The 23286-nt window shown below is 42.9% G+C and overlaps 1 protein-coding gene across 2 annotated transcripts in view; it reads left to right on the forward strand.

The window, feature by feature from the left end:
- The first annotated feature begins 6686 nt into the window (after positions 1–6686).
- Positions 6687–23286, forward strand: part of PARM1 (prostate androgen-regulated mucin-like protein 1) — a 105839-nt gene continuing 89239 nt past the window's right edge. Inside the window, exons 1-2 of one of the 2 annotated variants that reach the window (XM_045881001.2) lie at positions 6687–7000; positions 7763–7941. In XM_045881001.2, the coding sequence (XP_045736957.1) occupies positions 7869–7941 (73 nt within the window). In that variant the 5' untranslated portion in view covers positions 6687–7000; positions 7763–7868. The remainder of the gene's footprint in view (positions 7001–7762; positions 7942–23286) is intronic. The other variant, XM_045881003.3, reaches the window with a different exon arrangement.

Genomic DNA, 23286 nt, shown 5'->3' on the forward strand with positions numbered 1-23286 from the left:
AGCAATTGTAGGTAGAACTTTGGTGTCTTAGCAGAACTGAAGGCACTGCCTTTATATTCTTCACCATCATGCCTGGTAAGTTTAAAGGGGAAAAAAACAAGTTTCACTTAGGAGTGTCCTTAAAGAAGCAGTAAAAATCGTTAGCTTGATCGAATTTCCATCTTAAGTACACATCTTTTTCACAACCTATGTAAATAAATGGGATGTATGCATAAAACAGGCTTGCTGCTTACCAAAATGAGATAATCATCCCAAGGAAATGCACTGATGTGATGACTCAAGTTGCAAGCTGAACTAACCACTTTTTTTGTGGAACACAAATTTTATTTGAAAAAATGACTAAGACATACTATGGTTATTCCGACTTGAATATTTACATGACATTTTCTTCATGATGTTAGCCTGTCACTTCAAAGAAAACAGTTGACAGTATTTGATGCCAATGGTAAGATTCAAGCTGTCAAATGAAAATTAGAATTTGGGAGCACTAGGGTGGCCCAGTTGGTTCAGTATCGAACTCTTGATTTCGGCTCAGGTCATGAGATCAGGGTCATAATATCAAGCCCTGTGTGGAGCTCCACACTGGGTGTGGAACCTGCTTAAGATTTTCTCTCTCCCTCTCCCTCTGTCCCTCCCCTGCTCTCTCTTTCTCTCTAAGAAAGAAAGGAGAAAGAAAGAAAGAGAGAGAGAGAGAAAGAAGAAAGAAAGAAAGAAAGAAAGAAAGAAAGAAAGAAAGAAAGAAAGAAAGAAAGAAAGAAAGAAAGAAAGAAAGAAAAGGAAGGAAGGAAGGAAGGAAGAAAGAAAAAAAGAAAGAAAGAAAGAGAAAGAAAGAAAGAAAGAAAGAAGAAAGAAAGAAAGAAAGAAAGAAAGAAAGAAAGAAAGAAAGAAGGAAAGAAAGAAAGAAGGAAAAAAGAAAGAGAAAAAAGAAATTAGAATTTGGCCAAACATGTATCCACCATTAACTTAACAGCTTCCTAATATTTAAAGACTTTTCTGATGATATAGGTAGAGATATTAACAAATGTAACTTTTTGATGTTGTATATAATGAAGTGCGTTAAAATTTGGAAGGTCTTCATAACTCAGTGAACCAATATTTTCTATATGACAAATGCATGATGTCACAAAATCATATATGGGTAAAAGATGCAAAGGCAAGATAGACCAATGGATTTTAATGTAATAGAATATGAAAATTTCATTGAGATGCTTTCAGATTCCACATTGCTGCTAACTTATAAGAAAATACCACTTGTTGGGTTTTGGTGCAGAAAAGCCATAATTATCGGAAAGGGTCCTTAAAATGGCCCTCCCACATCAACAAATGGGTTTTGGAGTTCTTAATCCATTTTAAGAATGTAAGTGGGTCCTGAGACCAAAACGTTTGAGAAATACTGCTCGAAACTCTGCGTACATACATAGATATCTAGGGACAAGTGATATTGCCAATGTCTCTGAATAGTAAGGAACTTCTAATACAACAATGTTAACTGGAAAGATTTTACTATTAATCATTTTTCATCCTCATCATAACCATTCCTACCAAATATAACAGCAAGCATTTATTGAGGCTCTGCTCTGTCTGGAGTCTGTTCTAAATGCTTTCGCTACATTTAATCCTTACAGTAATCCTTTGAAGCAAGATACTGTTCTTATTTGCCCTCATCTCCATTTCATAGAAGGGGAAACTGAGGGTCGGAGAGGTTAATGAGGGTCAGAGGCCATGCACTCAGCAAATCCTAGACTTCTAAGTACTCCACTCTTAGAGAAAGTCCCAACACTTTAAGAAAGTCCCACGAGCACTGCTCTGTACTTTTACGGTATATATCATGAGACAATGCAAAAGACGGGGCCAATCAATGTTCTAGAGTCACACGGCCCATTGTGATAGCTGCTAGTCACGTTAGGTCACTGAGTTTTCAAAATGCACCCAGTCTGAATTGAGATGTTATATAAGTATAAAATAAACACTGGGTTTTGAAGACTTAGAATGAGAAAAACAATGTAAAAGATCTCATTAACACATTTATATTCATTACACATGAAATGATAAATATTTTAGAAATATTGGGTTAAATAAAGCATATTATTAAGTACACTTTAATTAATTAATTGATTTCACCTCTTTCTCCTTTTAAAAAATGTGACTTCCAGAAATCTTAAATTACATGTACTACTGATATTTTACTTCTGTTGAACAATACAGGTCTGCAGCATCAACTGAATCACGTCTTAGACTTATTTAAATAAAAGGTTTCATTATGTGCATCACCTCCAAGAAGATAGTTTTTCCTTCCTGAAATATTTTAAGGGCTTCCTCCTTAATTAAAATAAAAATTAGTGACATGTGGTTTTGTATCCTCAAAGAGCCCATGCAGCATCAAACAATTTTATTTAAATCAGGGAAGTAATCACGTTTCATCATGCCCTTTTAAAATGGCTCTTGTTCAAGCAAATATTCCTTGGCCAGGTTCCAAATCTATGCTTTTACACATATCTCATAACTGCTTTTAATCTTTTTTTTTTTGCCATTAATATTTAAAAAGAGGCAAATCGGAGTTAAGAGAAAAGCAAAGCGATGAGAGGAAATGTAGCAGAACCTACGGAGATGTTTTCACAATGCAGTGTGAGAAAAGAAATAAAACGAAGACAAAATATATCAGTGTCTTCAGGCTGCTGCATTCCTGCCTTTGGGGAGGAGGGGGGTTGGGGAAGGAGCTGTCAGAGCGGGTTTAGAGCTTTCCCCGGCACCTCAACTGTAGCAGGGTCAGAATTACTGAAGGCACAGCCCAAGTCACATAACTGAATGTGTGAAGAAACAGCTGCAGCAGGCAGGAATGTTTTGCTCCTGTACTTTAGATCCAAAAAAATTTTTTTAATGTACCCCCAAAGTTTGCCCTCTAATAACAGATAACATTGATTGGCACTGAGAAAATGCCAACTTTTTTTACATATCTAATCCATTTAATCCTCCCAGTAATGCCAGGAAGAAACGGAGACATAGCGGTGCCGAGTAATTAGAGTCACTCAGTGAGTAGATGGTAGAAACTAGATTCGAATCCAGCCTTCAGGGGCCATGGGCGAGACATGAGAACCCAGCCTCTAACCACTTCACAATACTGCTTCACCCAGCTCTCTCAACTAAGTTATTCCGTCTCTCCTAGATTAGGAAGAATCCAAGAGCCCAAAGCTAACACTTCTATATTCTTTAACATATATTATTTGACATTATCTGTAAATTACAATAAATTCAGGATGTCGAAAACTAAGTCAATCAAGGGCAATTTTTTATAAGACGTTGAAAGTCTACAACCTTAGAAATTCATTTTAACAGTGATCAAAAAAGAGTGGAAGTCAGTAAAAGGCAGATTTATCTCAGATTTTATCCCAGTGGAGTATTATAAAGGAACTAAGAGAATTCTATGAAGAAACTGGTTTTTGCTATAAGGCGTGACTAAAGAGTTGCATGCAAATTCCATCCCTGGCCCCACTGAGGAGTGTGAGTCCCCCTAATGTAATATCTCATACTTTTGGTTTTCTTCACACTTACAGTCTCTTTAAATATCTCTCAGCTCTTTATTTGTAAAATTAATATAACCTTATGGGGTATAAAGTTTAAACAGATTACATAAAATGCTTGGAATGATTCCTAATACATAGCAGAAGCTCAATAAATGTTAGTGGGTATTATTATTATTATTATTTTTAAAATATTTTATTTATTTATTTGAGAGAGAGAGAATGAGAGAGAGCACATGAGAGGGGGGAGGGTCAGAGGGAGAAGCAGACTCCCCGCCGAGCAGGGAGCCCGATGCGGGACTCGATCCAGGGACTCCAGGATCATGACCTGAGCCGAAGGCAGTCGCTTAACCAACTGAGCCACCCAGGCGCCCTTAGTGGGTATTATTATTTATAGTATTTAATGTAATAACTTATTGCATATATTTTAAAACTCTTTACAAATTCAATTTATTTGAAATGCAAAAACAGTTCACCCATTTCTCCCATCTTCCCATTTTTAACATCATAAATTATTGCATATATTTTTCTGATTGTTCATTCAACGTTTGACTTTCCACTACTAGAATATAAGCTTCCTGATGGCAGAGACAATGAACCACTGTGGCATACATCACAACTGTTCCCTGCTCTCTAGCTCTCCTCTTCATCTGGGCAAAGGAGAAGATTGTGCTTCCTTGCTTTCTTGGAGTTGCACATGGCCACTGACTTGTTTTAACCAATGAAATGTGAGCGAAGTGCCACTTCCGGGTAAGAGACCTAAAGGCTGCACGGAACTCTCCACTTCTCTTTCCCTATCTCAGTGAGTGTGAAAGCAGGTTTTGATATGGAGGTGCAACACTGAGGCCCTTGACATAGAGGATAGCTACTCTGGGAAATGACCTGGATCCACAGCAGATGTTGATGAGCAAAGAAGAAATCATCATTGCTTAAGTCTCTGAGACTTTGGGATGGTTTATGACAGTAGCATAACCTAGCCTACCCTGACTATTACAATCTGCGACATTCCCACAGCCGAGCATAAGGTCTGGCACCTAGTAACTGATCAAATATGTTTTCACTAAATTAATAAATTGGAAGTTTTAATCATTAATAAAAATGAATGATTTCAGTTAAAGAAATCAATCATTTTCAACTCTATTCTGTGTACAGTGAAAACCTTTGGAAATTTTAAATGATTCAGAAGTGGGGATCACCATCCTTTGTGTACCAAACCATCATCTTAGGTATCAAAATCAGAGTCACACATGCTTTGCACTCCAGAGGGGTTCCATTAAAGTTTTGCTGAATTTCAATTGAATATTTTTTTCTTTGCAGGGGTTTTGAAAAACCCTTATTTCTGTCATAGAGTTAGTTACTTAAATAGCCCTTATTTAAAGGCACCATTGCCTTATATAACTTTTACATATAAATATACAAATTTTAGTTTATACATAAAATTCATCTGTGTGTGGCCCTTGCCCCCATGACAACCACAACTCAGATACAGAAATTCTTCATAATCATATAGATTACACCAGAAATTGGAAAAACCTCAAGGTCAATAGCACTCAGAAAACATGTTTAACAAATTGAATTTGCAGTTTCTCTGGCCAGAGAGGAGGGAAGGGGGATAGGCACTTGGTTGTGATATCTTTTACTTCTCATTCCAAATTCCAACAATGATCAACAAAAACCAAGAACAAACACACAACCCCCCCCAAAACAAACAACAACAACAAAACAAACCATCAAAACTGTTAGTCCAGTTTAATCTGGTTGTGGAAGCAAGACGAGCTGCACAAGTGGTAAGGATGGGGTCACGCAGAGGAATGGACGTGGTCACAGGTACAGTGATAAGACCCAAACAAGTGACAAAATGAAACCTGAGGCTCTGGTACAGGAGAAAGAAGCCACAGGAAAAAGAAAGCTGTTCCCCAGGTCTACAAATGGTCCTGAGCTAATTAATTCTTTAGGAAGGCTCATTAATTCCAGTCACTTTCCAGCTCTGGCGACTAGGGGACCAGCAGGCTCCTACTAACAGAGATATTGGAGGTGATCTGGCATCTGATCTGATAGAGGTGTGAGAAATAAGCAAGTCTAAGGTGGTGGGGAGGACTAAGTGCAAGGTCAGCTTTGATCTGTGCGAACATACAGAAACTCTGGGCTTTGGAGAGGGAGTACGGGACAGGGGGTGGCCCGGGGTGCCTGGGCAGGCATGCTCTCTGTACCATTCGCTAGTTGTGTGGCCTTGGACAAGTACTTCAACCTCCCTGTGTTTCCATTTCCTCCCCTGAAAATGAAGGTATAATAGTGCCCACCTCAAAGGATTGCTGTGAGAACTTCACTTGGTTAATACCCTGTACAGCACCGTTGCCCAGCACACAACAACCACTCAGGACATGTTAGCCTTTGTTTTTAAGGCCCTGGTGCACAAACTGTTCAATTATGGGGTCCAGTCCTTACCAGTTATGTGACCTTGAGCACATTACTTGTCTTCTCTATGCCTCGGTCTTCTCGTCTGTGAAATGGAATAATAATAATTCCTATGTCACAAGATTGTTAGGAGTCATAATACCACACCTAGGAGGTTGCCTGGCTCAGTTACCCCATGATCACTATTACCAGACATTAGTATTACTTCCTTTTTTTATTATTATTATGTTACGTTAATCACCATACACCAGACATTAGTAGTATTTCTTCTGGTAGAAGCTGAAAAAGATAAAAGACATCCTGGCTCAGGCACCAGGAAGTGCAGCAGGGTTGAATGTGTGGGAGGGTTTAAAGTACACACAGGAACATTTGAAGAAATGAAGGAAAAGGTTCTCAAACTTGGCAAGGAATGTGTATTCTCTTTTGCAATAGTGGGGTCTTGGCTCTTCGAAGTGACGCCTAACAGGGCATATGCTCACCTGTTGTAAACTCGCATAAGGAAAGTTGAGATAAATTCCCGGGGGCAGAGATCCGCTCACACTTCTTTGCATCCCCTCAGTTCCCAGCACGGTGCTAGACGCCCCGGACCTTTGCTGAACCCCGTCAAAACTCGAGTCTCGCGCCCTGACTGTCCAGCAGAGGCCGCCCTGGGCCGAGGCTCCCGGGACCCGAGCGCCGGGAGAGGGGCGGCCGGGGGGGGTGGGGGGTGGCCGAGTCAGCGCCGCGGGGCCCGGGTGGGAGGGGTTTGGCTGGGGGCCGGCGCGGCGGCAGAGGCGGCCCGGGCTCGGGCGGCTGGGATGGAGCAGAAGCGCGCCGGGCGCCGGACGACACGCCGCTGACGGAGCCGCGCCGCGTTTGCCTCGCTTCTCCGCCCGCCGCCGGAGCAGCCGGAGCCGCGCGGGCCGAGCGCGCAGAGCCGCCCTCACCTCCCGGCTCCCACGGCCACCAGCCCGGCAGAGGAGGAGCCGTCCGCGCTCCGAGCGCTCGGTCAGCCCCGAAGCTCGGCACCGCACACCAGGGTACCATGGTCTGCAAGACTCTCTTCGCTCTCTGCATCTTCACGGCAGGTATTTGGGGGCGCCGTCCTCCCGGAGGGGCCGGGCGCGCTCTGGGCCCCGGTGGCCAGCGCTGGGGCTGGGGCTGGGGCTGCAGCGGGGACACCGGGAAGTAAGTCACCGCGCGCCGGTGGCCGGAGTGGGGGGAGCCTCCGGAGTTGCGTGAAGGTATGTGCGCACTTGGATTTGGGGTGGTGTAAGCCTGTCGAGATCCTGAGCCGTGCGGGACCGGGGGGATGACGGGGTCCTTCTGCCGCAGCCCGCGCCCACACAAACTCCGGGCTTTGTGGAACAGGTGGCTGCGCGACGCGTTCGAACCCCGGGTGGGCGACCCTGACTGGCGTGCGACTCGAGGCTTCTCGGGTCTCTGAGCACACCCTGCCAGAGTCGGGCAGCAGACTTCTTGAGGCGGTTGGACCCCGGGAGGGCCGGGAGAGGCGGGGAGAATCGCAATCTGGAAGGCTCTAAGCAGTGGCTGCGCGCGCGCCCGGGACTTGGCGGTCCCGGGTCTCGGGTCTCCGGCGTCCCTCCGTGGTTGCGCTGGGGATGATGCGGCACTAACAGCCCCACCGGCAGCTGCCTGAAGCCGGCTCGAGCTCGCGATCACCGCCTGGGTTTGCAGTTCTACCCTGTGGCCCGGAGCCTCCCAAAAATGTGTGCAGTGGCAGAAACTGTCAAGTTGGCTAGAACTGGCCCCCGCCCCCGACACCAGTTCTGGACGGCTTCCGCGCGCGCGCCTCGCTGCTCTGGGACCAACGGCGGCCTCTCTGGCAGGGGCTGCGGAGCGAGGAGCAGGAGGGCTGAGCTCGGCTTCGTGGGGGCCGGGAGACGTTCAAACAACGCTTTCAGTCTGGTGTTGGGCGCCCAGTTTTTCCAGAAAATGCAGCCCTACAAGGGACAACCGACCGTGGATAAGGCACCAGTGGAACGAGCAGCCGAGTGCGCGGACACTGGTATGTTTTCGATAAGAATGTTCCAAAGCCACATAGCACAAGCCGATTTGACTCATGCTTCTAGTCCGTGACTTTTTTCCTCCTGAATTGCTTGGGTTCCTGTTTTGTGGACACAGGTCGTTACAATCCCTCGAAAAGAAGCTAGGGGTTTCCTGGCCGCTCACAAAGGATAATGCAATTTTGAGGAAAAGTTTCCCAACGTAAGATTATAGCGTGTTTTGTTTCGTTTTTGTTTTCTTCCTTTACTCGCTGAAAGCCTGAGGAAAACCCCCTTTTCGTTTTGGTATCCGCACTGTTCTCAGTCGCGTCCTCAGACGGTCCCCGAACGATCTGGCGGCTTTGGCTCCGCAGCCGAGTGCCAGGATCCCAGCAGGTGTAACAGCCGCATCCCAAACCACGGGATTGCCATGTGAGGGAGTTCCAGTACCCCTCCCAGCAAGAGATGTTTACCACACGACATGGAAGGTGCCTTTACTTTCCTCCTCACTAGAAATCTTTCCATGAAGCCCAAGGCTCAGAAAACCTTGAGTGAGCCTGCAGAGCCAGTGGGTGGGTTTGTTGGCTAATTTCATCTTGTGGCTTGTCTTTAATTTTTATCGACAGCTCTGGCAGCTGGCTATACCGGATTAACCCTCCCAGGCAGTGTAGGTAGCAGTTTTTTTTCCTAAGGAGCTCAACAATTTTTTTTCTTGGTCAGTTTTGGAGCTTAGTCCAGCTGTTCTGGGGGTGAGAACATTGCCCTTGTCCGTCGCTGGAGTGAGGGGGCTGGTGGGCCCACTGAGCAGCCTCATCCATGCACACGTGGGGGGGGGGGTCAGAACCAAGACGATCACAGTCTCCCAGTTCTGGGGCTCTCCCGACCCCAGAAGACATAGTTCATGTTTCTGTGTAAGTCTTAAAAACAGAGCAATGAAGCTTCAACCATCCCTCTTTAGGGATCCCTGTGTTGTTAGAGCTACTGCAATAAATTGTGAGGAAAATAATATAAAAATTGGCATAAATACCTCAGGAGACTCTGCATCCCCAAAGTAGGGTGTTTTCAGAAACCAAAATATCATTTTTCTAGGGAAAAAAATTGCTGTGTTGGTAAAGGAGAGAGGGGTGAGGGTTCCTGCAATGAAAGTGGCCTGCGGGTTTCTGTGGCTCATCCCCCAGCTCCCTTGGTAAACCTCCGGTTGGTTTCACCCAGCAGTTGCTGCTCTTCTGTTCTCCTTCTCTTCCTCCTCATCCTCCTCCACTCCCCCCCACCCCACCTACTCTTCCTTCTTCTTTTTTACTCCTCCAGTAAAACTCTTAAGGTGATACTTTCTTGAGCCAGGAATGGGGTTTGGCAGGGGACCTTTTTTTAGCTTAATAAATCCACTCAATATATACATAGCATTTTTTCCTGCCTGTATAATAGATACTTGCAAATATGTGGTCATTGTCAACAACAATGATCTCTACATTTATTCACTTGTATTTTAAAAAGAAGGAAGAGAGAAAGCTTGGACTGTCTTCAGTTCTTTCAACGTTGATTGTGGTATGAACTATCATGGCTGGTTTACAGACCATTCTCAAACATCTCTATGTACAAGGCGCATAGGAATACTGCCTCCAAATTAAATTACAAGGCAGCACCCCCAAGTTTTGGCTACAGAACTGATGAGGGAGGGAGGATGGCAGGCCGAAGGAAGCTTCCATCTTCATCTCTCTCTCTCTCCCCTCTGGATTGTCTTCTTTTTTCCCACCACCATCTTTACTCCCCTCTGGTGTTCTGAGTCCCCATTTATTTAGAAACTCCCTCACTGAGACATCGGAGATATACTGGAACTCTCAAAAGGCCTTTTCCAACACTCAAGGAGGACAAAAGGGAAAGAAGCGTAGGTAAAAAGAGGCACAAACCCCATGATCCTACTTTCCTGCCCTGGATTCTGCCCTGTCTGTCCCTGCTCCCTCCGCAGAGAGACCATCACATCCCACCCCATTACCTAGGCCGATGTCTTGACCGTTGGTGATCAAACCCAAGAGAGCTAGACTCCAGTCCGCCACCCAGCTAGAGATCCTATCTGTGTTCTGGGCCTGTCAGATCGCTCTTCTCTGGGTGACTAACATCTAGAATGTCCTTATCATTGAAGGGAGACCCCACACTATACATGTACAGCTCTGTTGTCACTACAGATCCTGATATATGTCAATACCTTATCATAAGCATATTAAAGCCTTTTCATGAATCATACCATAAGCATATTAAAAATAAACCAAAATTGCCCACACATTTATGAGAACAGCAAGGTTGCCTGTGGTTGTTTGGGAGTGGGGGTAAAGGGTTACTCCCATTCCTTTAGCCTGGTCACCTCCCATTCCTCTGAAGTCTGTATCACAGTCCAAGAAGTGACACCTCCTTCCCATGAAATCTGACCTGAGCAGGTGGAAGCCCTTCATTGTTATCTGACACATATACTGAGGCAGTGTTGCAAAGTGGTAAGCCCGTAAGTTCTGCAGTTAGATAGCCTAGGTACAAACCTAAATTTTACTACTTACTAAGTGTGTAATTTAGGGCAAGTAACTTAACCATTCTCAGTTTTCTCATCCACAAAATCGGGGAAATAAAACCTCATAAGTTTATTGAAAGTTTTAAATGACTAAATATCCTCACAGCGCCTGGGACATAGGAAGCACTCAGTAAGTGTTAGCCACTGTTGTTTCTATTAATCTTATTAATAACGTTTACTAGTGTTTGGTACCCATTAGGTCATCCTCTCATAAGCAGAGCTTCTACATTTGTGCTTAGACTATGTAAATCAAAGATCTCAACTGATATTCCAGCACAGGGCCAGCTGTTTTGGCAAACCTTAATGTGCAAATTAAGAAAATATTCAGCTGAGCCTACTAAATGCCTAATTTGAAAAGATTAATAATGTGCCAGCTCAGATTTAGCACAACAGTCCAAAGGAATGCTTTGGAACGAATAGAAGTAGAGTCTCACGAAGGACTTTATTTCTTCCGCAAAGTCTTTTGGAAACTGGTGTGTTTCAGAAGCCCAACTCAGCTAAACCTTTAAGTCAGGTTCCCAGAGCCACAAATTTTAGATGATTCCGATCAAAGAACTTAGGAAAAGGCAGCTCCTGGTACCTGAATGATCCAGAACGGCTCTCTTGAAAGCCCGGAAGCATCAGTAATGGCCAGATCTCTAATGTACCTTGAGCATTTGGGCCAGGTCTAATTGTGCGTGTGTTTTTATAAGGAAAATATTGGCCAAGTATTTACCCTGTTTGACCAGACTTTCTTAAGCAATAATTTTCCCTGTGGGAGTGGGGAGGTGGGGAGGTGGAAACAATGGAGAGGGACATTTTAGAGATACTTTCAAAAGGGATTGGCTGTCTTACCTATCCAAATGAACGGAACCCTGCCATAGCATTTATAATAATTTGCTTCCTTTTGGAAGTATCTGTCACTTAATCTGGACATGTTAGTTTAGAAATCAAATATTTGCTTTGCTAATAAGATACTGAAACAGTTGTTTGGAAAAAAAATTAACGTTTCATTAGAAGACAGGGGCAGGTCTCAAAAGAGGTAGGCAAGTAGTAAGTATGTGCCTTAGGTAATGCTGGCTTTTTACTTGGAAATGCGGGGCTCATGGGTTATCGCCCAGTTAAGGTGACTATAAAATAAGACTGATTTGTGTGCGGCATTACTTTGCTTTTAGTCACAGCTTAAATTATTTAAATGACAGAATTCATGTAACAGCAGATTTTCCGATGTGTGGATCTTTAAACGTTCATCATCATCCTTACACCAGCATAGCCCATTTCTTTGACCTGTCTTTTACCTGTTTTAATGTCATTTATAAACTTTGAGACCTTGGCCACTTTTAAGTAACAGAAATCATTACAACAAAATAGACAATTAAATAATTATTTTCATCTGTGTTTTCCATTGGTGCAGAGCAGTATAATATCAATTGAAAATAAGCTGTTTTAATTTTCCTTTGGCTAGTGTTGCCAGATTTAGCAAATAAAAATACAGATTGCCCAGTCCAATTTGAATTTCAAATAAACAGTGAATTCTAAACATGTCCCACACAATAGTTGGGATACACTTAAACTAAGTAATTCTTCATGGTATATCTTGAATCCAAATTTAACTGGGCATCCCATATTTTATCTAGAAACCCTACATTTGGCCTTTCATCTGCGGTTCATCTCTACAATGGGTTTGATATAGGACTCGCTTTACCTTGAACCCCACCTCACCTAACCTTAGTTGCCCTGCTCCATTTCAGTCTGTTCATGGGAGACAGGGAGATTTCAGAACAGCTGTCTCTAGGATAGCAACTGCAAGGAATATGGTTCAGAAGCAGCTCTCCAATGAAACATTTTTAATCTGATTGCATTTCCTTTTTTTTTTTAAGATTTATTTATTTATTTTAGAAAGAGCATGCGTGCACGCTGGAGTTGGGGGGGGGGAGGGGCAGAAGGAGAGGGAGAGAATCTTGAAGCAGAATCCCTGCTGAGTGCGGAGCTGGAGTCCGAGTCCGGGCTCAATCCCAGGACCCCGAGATCATGACCTGACCCAAAATCAAGAGTCAGACACTTAACCAACTGAGCCACCCAGGCACCCCTCTGATTGCATTTCCATTAACTGTGCATTGTTATGTGTTTCTGAACATCTGGGATTTCTGTAAGCTTCCTGAAGCTACATTACCTTAGCCTCTTGTGACTTTTCCTTTAAAAAAAAAAAAAACAGTATACGTATTTTAAATGGTAGCAATGTTCTTGCCTGGGAGCTGGAACTAGAAGCCTTCTAGAATCCAGCTGGCAGCTAATTAAAAAAGAAAGTTATAGAATAGGTTTGGATTTCAATGCTCTTTCCGGTGCCAGGATCTTAATACATCTCACAAATATTAATTATATAAGGTTTACATAATTCCTACAGGGTAGGTCTATTGGTACACTTGAAATCTGTAGGTATAAAGCCTGAAGCAGCATATTAGAATTTCAAGGCCAATTGGGGAAAAAAAAAAACCCTAAGCAATTAGACTGTGGTAGAAATTTGCATCTTTTATACCTATGGCAGAATCTGTGAAATCTGTGAATAGGTAACTGTTAAGTGGGAAAGAAATTGCGGCAAGTTACCGGTGTCATATTTGGAAAACACATCTTTTCGATTCGAAAGAAGGTGACTGGTAGAATACAACTTTGATGATAATATCTTCCACTTGCAGTCCAAATTCTGACACCTGATTTTGTTTTCTATCAGGGAGGAGATAAGGACAAAGGAACTTGAGTTCAACTTGAGTTGAACATGAAAAGAATTGGAGGAGAGAAAATTTTGTTTGATTTTGTGTATGTGTTTTTGGCCGTGATTGAATGGGGTGATTAAAACATATTACCTTTTAAATGATGATTATTCTTGCCAGTTTTGTGTTGTCCAGAAGTATAACCTCATTACTGACAGTTTGTTCACTTACTATCACATTCTGTGTTGGATTACTATGGGTGCTTCTGCTTCTTATGAAATCTTTTTAGTTTCTGTTAGAAAAGTTTTTGTGATCCTACAGATGGACAGCAGACAGATACCATTTTACTTGGTGTTGAACATTTATTTGATTGCTATGCACTCCATGGCATGTGATTCTTGCTTTGTACTGTAATTTGGATTCTTTAGGAAGAACAATAACAATTATCGTAAGGATAAAAGGATGCTCTCTTTCTTCACTATACAAAAGCTACAATGCCTTGTCTATATGTGTTTAGGGAAATATTTAAGACGCCATCATTCTACTGAGTTCCTGTAGTGTGTCAAATTATGTCAAATTACGAGAGGATTTCAGTATGTCTCAGAATTTCGATACAGGGGATGGGCGCCTGGGTGGCTCAGTTGGTTAAGCGATTGCCTTCAGCTCAGGTCATGATCCTGGAGTCCCTGGATCGACTCCCGCATCGGACTCCCTGCTCGGCAGGGTGCCTGCTTCTCCCTCTGACCCTCCCCCCTCTCATGTGCTCTCTCTCTCTCATTCTCTCTGTCTCAAATAAATAAATAAAATCTTTAAAAAAAAAAAAAAAGAATTTCAATACAGGGGAGTCTTGATGCCCGTTTGTTCATCAGAGGGTCCTAAAGAAATCTGGTGGACTGAACATCTCTTTGTTGGCCTGGGAAAAGAGGCAGGTTATTGGTGGATCACACACTCTGCCAGGGGAGGAATTCTTGCTCTCGGTGGATCTGCTGCATGAGAGGCAACATCAAGATGAATATGGGGGTGCCTGGGTGGCTCAGTCATTAAGCATCTGCCTTTGGCTCGGGTCATGATCCCAGGGTCCTGGGATCGGGTCCCACATTGGGCTTCCTGCTCAGTGGGAAGCCTGCTTCTCCCTCTCCCACTCCCCCTGCTTGTGTTCTTGCCCTTGCTATCGCTCTCTCTGTCAAATAAATAAAATCTTTAAAAAAAAAAAAAAAAAGATGAATATGGCCATCACCCAACCGATGAGGAACCCTGGATCTTGTGTCTTTAAAAATTACAATTTGATAGGGACAGCATTCAAGAGGACAGAGCCCTGGAATTCTCCTTTTCCAAGAGCTGTTCAGACAGGTCTTAGCAAGAGAAAGAATGATCAGTTTTCAAGGTTATAAGATTATTCATCATTTATATTCTAGGAAATGTTGGTGGGGAAGTAAGTGTGATTATCAAATTACATGTGGAAACTGGGTAAGAAATGGACAGTATGAAGGAGTCATGGCTGTTGCAGAAATTCTGCATAGGATACATGGGAAAGCCCAGGGGTGGTCTGTTACGTGAGACGGAGAGAATATCAGATGGCTGAATGTGGTGGCAGTGGAAGGATAATAGGGGGTAATAATTAAAATTATTGGGGGCTACTGAAGACCAAACCAGCCCCTTGGTACTGCTGCTGGGAGTGGAAGATGCATCAAGTTTCATTTTGGGTGGACGGGTAGGGGTTGGGATAAGTGATTCCTCCTCAAATTTATATGAATATAAAGCCTACTTTAGTACACCTTTTTAGCTTTGTGAAAGGTTGCAAATTGAGCCTTTCTGATGAAACAATGTGGTGGCCCTTAGTGGTAGGTAAGTAAGGTATCCTCAGCATTATAAAAGGGGACAAAGAATGAGAAAATGCTTTGAGATGTCAAAAGGAATTTGCTGCTTAGCTTGGATCCATTAAGGAGGGCTAAGTGGCCTGGGGTTGCTCTCTTCAAGGCGGCCATCCTAGACCTCCTTTCAAAGAGTCCTATTTTGAGCAGACTCCCCTTTACATGCTTATAGGATGAGGCGCACAGCCCAGGTATTTATCAGGTGAGGATGAGATTTTTTTTTAAGGTTTTATTTATTTATTTGAGAGAGAGAGTGAGAGAGAGCATGAGAGAAGGGAGGGTCAGAGGAAGAAGCAGACTCCCCGCTAAGCAGGGAGCCCGATGTGGGACTCGATCCTGGGACTCAAGGATCATGACCTGAGCCGAAGGCAGACGCTTAATCAACTGAGCCACCCAGGTGCCTGAGGTTGAGATTTCTGAGAAGCAACAAGGCTGGAACAGGCTTTGGCTACGTCAAGTTGGCATGGAATGCCAACTCCAAGATCTCAATTTTCTATCTTGTTGGGTTATGATATATACATTGATTACCATGTGAGTAAGCATTCAACAAATGTTTATTAAGCAAGTACGCCAACAAATAGAAGGTTTAATTTATTTTAATTTGCTTGCCTGCATCCCACTACTAGATTGTAAGGTGTGGGGAGAGCAGGAATTTTAGCTGCTTTGTCCCCACTCTGTCCCCAGCATGTAGAACAGAGCAAAACACATAATGAGTACTTAGCAAATATCTGTTAAATTAATTTTTTTTAATTTTTATTTATTCATGAGAGACACACACACAGAGAGAGAGAGAGAGGCAGAGGGAGAAGCAGGCTCCCAAGGAGCAGGGAGCCCGATGTGGGACTCGATCCCAGGACCCTGGGATCGTGACCTGAGCTGAAGGCAGACGCTTAACCATCTGAGCCCCCAGGCGCCCTGTTAAATTAATTTTTAATTGAGAACCTACAAGTACTAAACATTGTCCAAGACTCTGGAGAAACAACAGTGAACAAATTAGACAGAACTCTACCCTCAGAGAATTTTCATTCTTTGAGGATGATGAATTTTGACTTGGTCAGAAGAAATCAATGGTTGACTATCTAATAGTCATCTTAAACTCAGCATGTCCAAGTCTGAACTCCTGGACTTCCCTCCCCCAGGAGGCTCCAGATGAAGCCTTCCCTATCTCAATTAATGGCAATTCAACTTTCTAGTTGCTCAGGCTGAAAATCATGAGTCCTCCCTGAGTCCCTCACTTCCAACACCCCTCATCCGATCCTTCCAGATCTCTTTGCCCTACCTTTAAAATAGATACTGATTCAAACACTATTTGCCACTTCCACTGCTCTCGCTCTGGGTGAACCACCGTCTCTTTCTCCTGGAATACTGCGGTGGCCTTCTCTCAGGTCTACCAACTTTGACCCTTTCCCTCCTAAAATCTGTTTTCCACATGGCAACAATTGATCCAATGGAAATGTAGCAGATGATGTCATTGCTCAGTTCGTGGCTTTGCAATGGCTTCCCGTTGCACTCAGAGCAAAATCCCAAGTTCTTCAAGTGACCATTAAGACCTATGAGCTGCTGCCCTGTTCATTCTTGGACCTGGGCTTCTTCCTCTTCTTTGCTCACCCTATACCAGCCACACTGCCTTCCTTATAGCATGCAGCAGCTGGTTCCTCTGTCTACGACATACTTTTTCAGATGGCTAATTCCCTCACCTCCAAAACACCTTTGCTCAAATGTCACCTTCTCAATGACCAGCATTTTAAAATTGCAGCCTGTTCCACCGAACAACATCACATTCCCAGTGCCCCTTAACTGCCTTTTGCCTCTACTTTTTCTTTAATGTCTATCTCCCTCCATCCCTTACCCATCCCTGCTCCCCTGGGATTTTGTCTCTTTTTTTCTGTGGTAGCCCCAGTGCTAAATACCACATGGCACTTAGGGTGTGCTCAAAATATATTTGTTGAACCGAATGAGTAAAATACATTTTTGAGGGGTGCTGGGTGGCTTGGTCGGTTAAGCGTCCGCCTTCAGCTCAGGTCCTGATCCCAGAGTCCTGGGATCCAGCCCAGCATCGGGCTCCCTGCTCAGCAGGAGGCCTGCTTCTCCCTCCCCCTCTGGCCCTCTCCCCACTCATGCTCTCTCTCTTGCTCTCTCTCTCAAATAAATAAATAAAATCTTTTAAAAAACACATTTTTGAGGGTTGGTAAAATGAAGACTTAATTCAAATTTTGCCTTAAATCACCCAAAAATGAGACATTGGCAAACTTGCTTACTATCAGATGCTCATGTCTAGTGTTTCCAAATAGCTTTTTAAAAAAATGTGAGTCAGCCTTTAGTTTTCATTGAGGGTTACAAAAGCTAAATTTTAAAATCAGCTCTTTTTTGAGCTATGCACTTACAAAACATTTCTTTTAAAAATGTAAGCCTTTCCCCACCTCCATGGATATCACTTTGAAATAGCTGAAACGTTAAAAAAAAAAAAAGAAAAAAAGACATAGCTGAAACGTTTTAAGTTCTCTGGCCAATTAAGAAAATGTCACCTCTGAGCTCAGCTAGAAAAGATAAAGATACCTCCACTATTTGAACATTTTTGAGAATTTTCTGAATAACTAAAAATAACCTGATGATAAAAAGTGATCTGAGTCTAAAGGAAGCATGACGGGCAGTTTTCCAGTGATGTTTGAGAAAGTTAAGTAAATTCTAATGCTGAGTATTGAGAGTGTAGGTTAGTCACCAATAAACTGAAGAACAGAATGGGAGTTTTCTTGGCCTTAAAGACTCTGCATTGTGCGTCCACTGGTGATCCTGAATTGTGCTGTAGTCCAAGCAATAGTTCGAAGTGGTTGAATCCTGGCTGGAATCAGACCTGCATTCCTGTGAACGCTTCTTATCAACACTGCAGGGCGGACCCCCCCGACAGGGCTGGTGTTACAATCACCCAGGCTGGCATAGCCCTCAGCTTCATCATCCAACAAATACTCACGTACTTTCTGGCTCAGATAGAAACATTTAAGTATTTAGCAGCTGCCAAAAAGAACACGAGTTTAGGAAATAACAACATACTTGCTTGAAGCCTCAGGGACAATGGTAAAACTGAAGACTGTACTTGCAGAGCAACCTATAAACAAACCAAAGGACAGGAAAGATGACACTTTATATTAAAAACATCTGCCTTGCTTGTTCAGTGAGGTCCATTTGCCCATTTTTGAGGGGGGCGGGTGCTCAGGCAGCTTGAAGGAGAGCAGCATGGGCTGGAAGCTGGGGAATGGCCAAGGGCAATAAGCCTGTCCCGGTGCTGGGGGCACTGCGTCGGGTGGTGTGAGCGTGACACCGGAGGACAGGGGGGACAGGGGGCCATTCCCCGACCTCTCCTCTGTGGGAGGGACTGTGTTCCCGAAGGCAATGGAAAGCAGGGCCTGTGGTAATTCTAGGTTTCATTTTTGAGGAACTGTCAGACGGTTTTCCAGAGTTGCTGCACCACTTTATATTTGTGTATCCTATCTCAATAAAGTGACTCAAGTACATTTTTTAAGAAAAGAAAGGAAAAGCCACGCGCATTGACAAGAGAAGCTTCCCCAGATCGCAAAGGCAAGGGTCACTACTGAAGGAGGGGAAATTATTACATCACTGAGAACCATTTGAGTATGGAGGGTTATCATAAAGGGGGAGATGTGGTTTTTGAGATGAGGAAATTTACAGCTAAATTTTTGTTAAAAAAATTAAATATCAGTAAGTGACAGTCATGTCTTATTTTATAACAGTTTTTTTTTTTTAAGATTTTATTTATTTATTTGACGGAGACACAGCGAGAGAGGGAACACAAGCAGGGGGAGTAGGAGAGGGAGAATCAGGCTTTCTGCTGAGCAGAGAGCCCAATGTGGGACTTGATCCCACAGCTCTGGGATCATGACCTGAGCTGAGAAGTCAGACACTTACGACTGAGCCACCCAGGTGCCCTTATAACAGTTTTTAAAAGCTGCCCTCAAGCACTGGTTGTTTTTTTATTATTATTATGGAAACTATAAACAGGCACAGAAATTGACAAGAATGTATCTATCACCCACCCGGAACTGATTCAGAGTCTGTTTGTTTTGGTAAAGAACTTTTAAAAATTTTAATACATTGGAAATCACATAAATGTCTAACTATAAAGTGCTGGTCAGATAAACTAGCATACGTTCAATGTTCATTCAACTGGGCAACACCAAGCAACTGCTTAGAAGTAGGAGGTGGTTGGTTTGTTTATGTATGAACACATTAAGTGGTTACAGTATATTGAACTAGTAAGTGTAACTTTATATTTCACAATTATATCAGAAAAGTAAGCTACAGAATAAATGTACATTGTGATGAAATATTTAAAACACTTCTATGTGTGTGCCTGTAGAGAAAATCATTTAGAAGAATATGGTGGTTATTTCTGGCAAGTGAGCTTTGGGTTACTTTCACTTTTTATGCCCTTTTCTTTTGTCTGACATTGTTAAAATAGTTTGTATTGCCTTCACAATTAAAAAAGTAAAGATATTATCAAGATTTTAATCCCTCTTTATCAACAGTGTAGCTGTTATAACTGCTGGAGAGCTACTTCTGTCCTCAAAATCTTGAGTCATGAAATCCTTCTGATGGAGCCCTCAAAAAATACATCTTAGAAAAGCAAATAACCTCAGAAAGGTTTACAGGATATCACTGATGTAATAGGCCAGGAAGGTTCTGGGAAGGAATTGACTTAAAGTAATATTATATTTTATAAAACCAGAGTGCTACATAAATCATTGATCAGAACAAACGTCTTGGATAGTATTTTAAGAAACTCTGACTTAACTGATCGGTATTTGAGATACTTTGTTTCAATACCTTGGTTGTCACTTATGGGAGCAATTTTCTAAGCTTTTCTATAATGAAATCTGTCATCTTACCTATCAAATAAGAAAAAATGGCCCTCAGAAGAATATACGATTTGTTTTCCTTTGGCAACATTAACTTTGTTATATCATCTTTTCAATAAAATAATCAATAAAATGTGGTTTAGGCAAATGCTGGAGCATCCATTACTAATAGTCCATGAGCAGATAGGCCGACCCCTTCATATTCTAAATAAAGCTAAATATGCTGTTGTGGGGTGGAGATTCCACATTTGTAATTTTTAGTTGTAGTAGGTATCACACATTATATGATGCTCATTTCATTTGCAGCTTCATCTAATCCTCCTAACAACTCCATGAGATAGACTGTACCAATCCCACGGTGTAGTTCAGGTCACCAAGTCTCAGAAGTTAGGTAATGAGATGTAGATCACACAGTTGATAAGTGACAGAGCAAGGCTTTGAACCCAGGTCTGTCATCTTTTACCGACCTTAGGCCCTACTGTCTTGAATGGCCAAATCAGACTATGTAAATTTAGTCTCTAAAGTTTCTCTTGACTCTGATCCTCTTTCCCATCCCCACACCTACAGACTTGATCGAGACCCTTGTCATCTCTTCCTAGCCTGTCACAGTAACTCCTAAATGGTCACTGGCCACCCCTGCCCTTCTCACAGTCTCTTGCCACTCTTTTGGAAGTCATTCAGGCCAGGCGAAACTGCCTGCCCCCCTCCAAAGGAGCAGAAGCAGACCTAAATCTGCTTAAGAGTCTTCCAGGTGCTCAGACTGTGGCTGCTAAATCCCATTTCCCACCAAAAAGAATGAAGGCTTCTGGGAGAAGTGGTTAATTCCAGGTGTGAGTTAGAAAATATAAAAGATGAGCCTGGAATATCTTGTCATACCAGATAGCAAGGATGCTGTCAAAGACAAACATGGGTCCTGTGAAAAGGACTCAGAACCCCTCAGTGAGGCCCCCACTGGCCAAAGATGGAGCAAACTGAGCATCAGTAAGGATAACTGCAATGGACTGAATTACATTGTTCAAACTCATGAGTTAATTATGATACCAAAAACAAAGCAATAACACAAAACTTCATTTGTCTCTACTGGAGGATGCTAACAAACCAACACATTATTTTGAAAAATAATAGATAAATAGGAAGATTTAAAATTCTTGATTGATTGATTGATTGATCTTTTTTTGCCTTTATTTTATGAGGTGTATCACTGGGTGACCAAATATTAGATGATGGGATGACCATCTTTATACAGGTTTTCCAGCTAGTAAATGAAGATGGCAGCTAGTAAATGGCCCGGTGGGAAACAGAACAGCACCATACTACATCACCTGATGAGTTAGTGGGTCTTGGCACTGACCATCAGTGGCTGCCAACATCGTGAGGTGTGACACAACCAGATACTATATCTCCTGATGGAAGGGTACACCATCCCCTGTGAAATAGCCTTGACACCTTGAAAGGAACCCAAATTTGATCAAGCCTCCACATCCAACTATCAAGTCACAGGAAGTACAGAGGACCAAAGAAGGTGTCAAATAACACCACAGGAATGAAACCAGCAAAAGCCAGACCAAGAAAACTACACGACAAACAGACTGGTTTCTTCAACAAATAGATTGCAAGGGAAAAAAGAGCTATTAAAAGAAAGATGGGAAGGCAGGATTTATTGATGAAAAAGAGACATAGCAACCAATCACAACTGTGGGCCTTATTTGGATCAAACCAGAACTGTGGAAATAAATTATGACCTTTATGAGACGGTTGTGAATTTAATCATTGACTAGACGTTTGATGATATTAATGTATTATCATTTTCAGTATGACAATGATGTAGGCTGTATATTTTCAATGACAGCCCTTATCTTTAAGAATTACACACTGTTATATTTACATAAGAAGTGCCACTGTGCCTGGGATTTGCTTCAAAATAATAAGGGAGTGAGATATAAGTGGGGGTATTACAGAAAAAAAAAATGATCATGAGTTAATAATTCTTGAAACTGAGCAAAGGGTACATAAGCATCCATTACACTCTTCTCTCCCATTTTGTAGATGATTAAATTTTTCCATTATTCAAAGTTTTTAAAAAGAATCTTCCAGAAACTCCCATTTTTTCCAGAAACAAGTCCAAGCTCCTTAGCAGGTGGCTTAAGATCTGAGTTAGAGGCAGAATGAAAGCAAGGTGGTGCAGGTAGTCACAGTGTGAGAGGCTAGAGAAGCAAAAAGATCATTCTTGTTTGGGAAGTCTTCCCCAGGATGGGAGCACCTGCCACATACCTTCAGGCCTTTGCCCCTGCCAGTTCCTCATTCTAGAATGCCATACTCCACTGTCTGCCAACCAAACTTCTCTATGGCCTGCAAGTTCAAATTTCCCCTCCATTTGTTTGCATATGTTACCCCTTTAGACTTCTGGCCTCTGGAGAGCAGGGATCTTAGTCTTAGTTTCGTATCCCTCCTGCCCGTGTATGAGTGTGTATACAGTAGGTGCTCAGTACTTACTGAATTGACCTGAGGAAGCTGAAGCTCAAACATGTAGACCGCAAGGTCTCACAGCTCATTCGTGGCTGAACTTAGATTACAAATCTCATGTATAAAGGAATAGGTGTCCCCTGACTTCAAAGACTCCAAAGCCCCTTCCACATTGTTTCCCAGCACGCCAACACTTGAGAGTGATGCTGGAAGACTCCATGATCTCTGAGAGAAGTAACACATTATCTTAGAGTAGCTGAAAGTGATTTATGGATTGGCAGGTAGAAGGGCGTAGAGCCTCGAGGGGGTGGCCTATCGGACAAAAACCTGCTGAGAGTGTAAAGTGGCCTGGGAGCTGGGACACCACGTGGGTAAGGAGTTGCCCAGGGAGAGACACCACGAATGTACTGGACATTGAAGGCCCCGGGGGAAGCACAGAAAGGGTTCGCCTGCTTCACGGGATCCCACAGCAGCTCGCGACGTTTGGAAAGGAATTATAATCGCTTTCCAAACAAGCCTGCTGTCTTTGGGCAGCCCCCCTTAGCTGCACATATTTATGAAATAAAATTTCACTCTAGACAAGGAAATCCAGTAAAGATTGTCCTTTAAAGGATGCACAGGTGGAGGAATTCAAAAGAAAGTGTGCCCTCCTGGGGAGAAGGGGGATCTGGTCCCTGTGTTCTCGGTTACCCAGCAGCAGGGATGCCAGCGAGCGTCCTGTCCCCAAACACCACTCCCCCATTCTGCTGCAGACTGCTCGCTCCCTTGGACTGTGCCACACTGCCAAGCTTGGGATAAATATAGATTAGCTATTGTCTTAGTTTCCTAGGACTGTCATAACAAATTACCACAAACTTGGATGGCTTAAAACAACAGAAATTTATTCTCTCGCTGTTCTGGAATCTGGAAGTCTGAAGTC

This window comes from Mirounga angustirostris, unplaced genomic scaffold, assembly GCF_029215605.1.
Source record: "Mirounga angustirostris isolate CCGP_5_RB_7025 unplaced genomic scaffold, mMirAng1.0.hap1 SCAF_2, whole genome shotgun sequence".
NCBI classification, from domain to species: Eukaryota; Metazoa; Chordata; class Mammalia; order Carnivora; family Phocidae; genus Mirounga; species Mirounga angustirostris.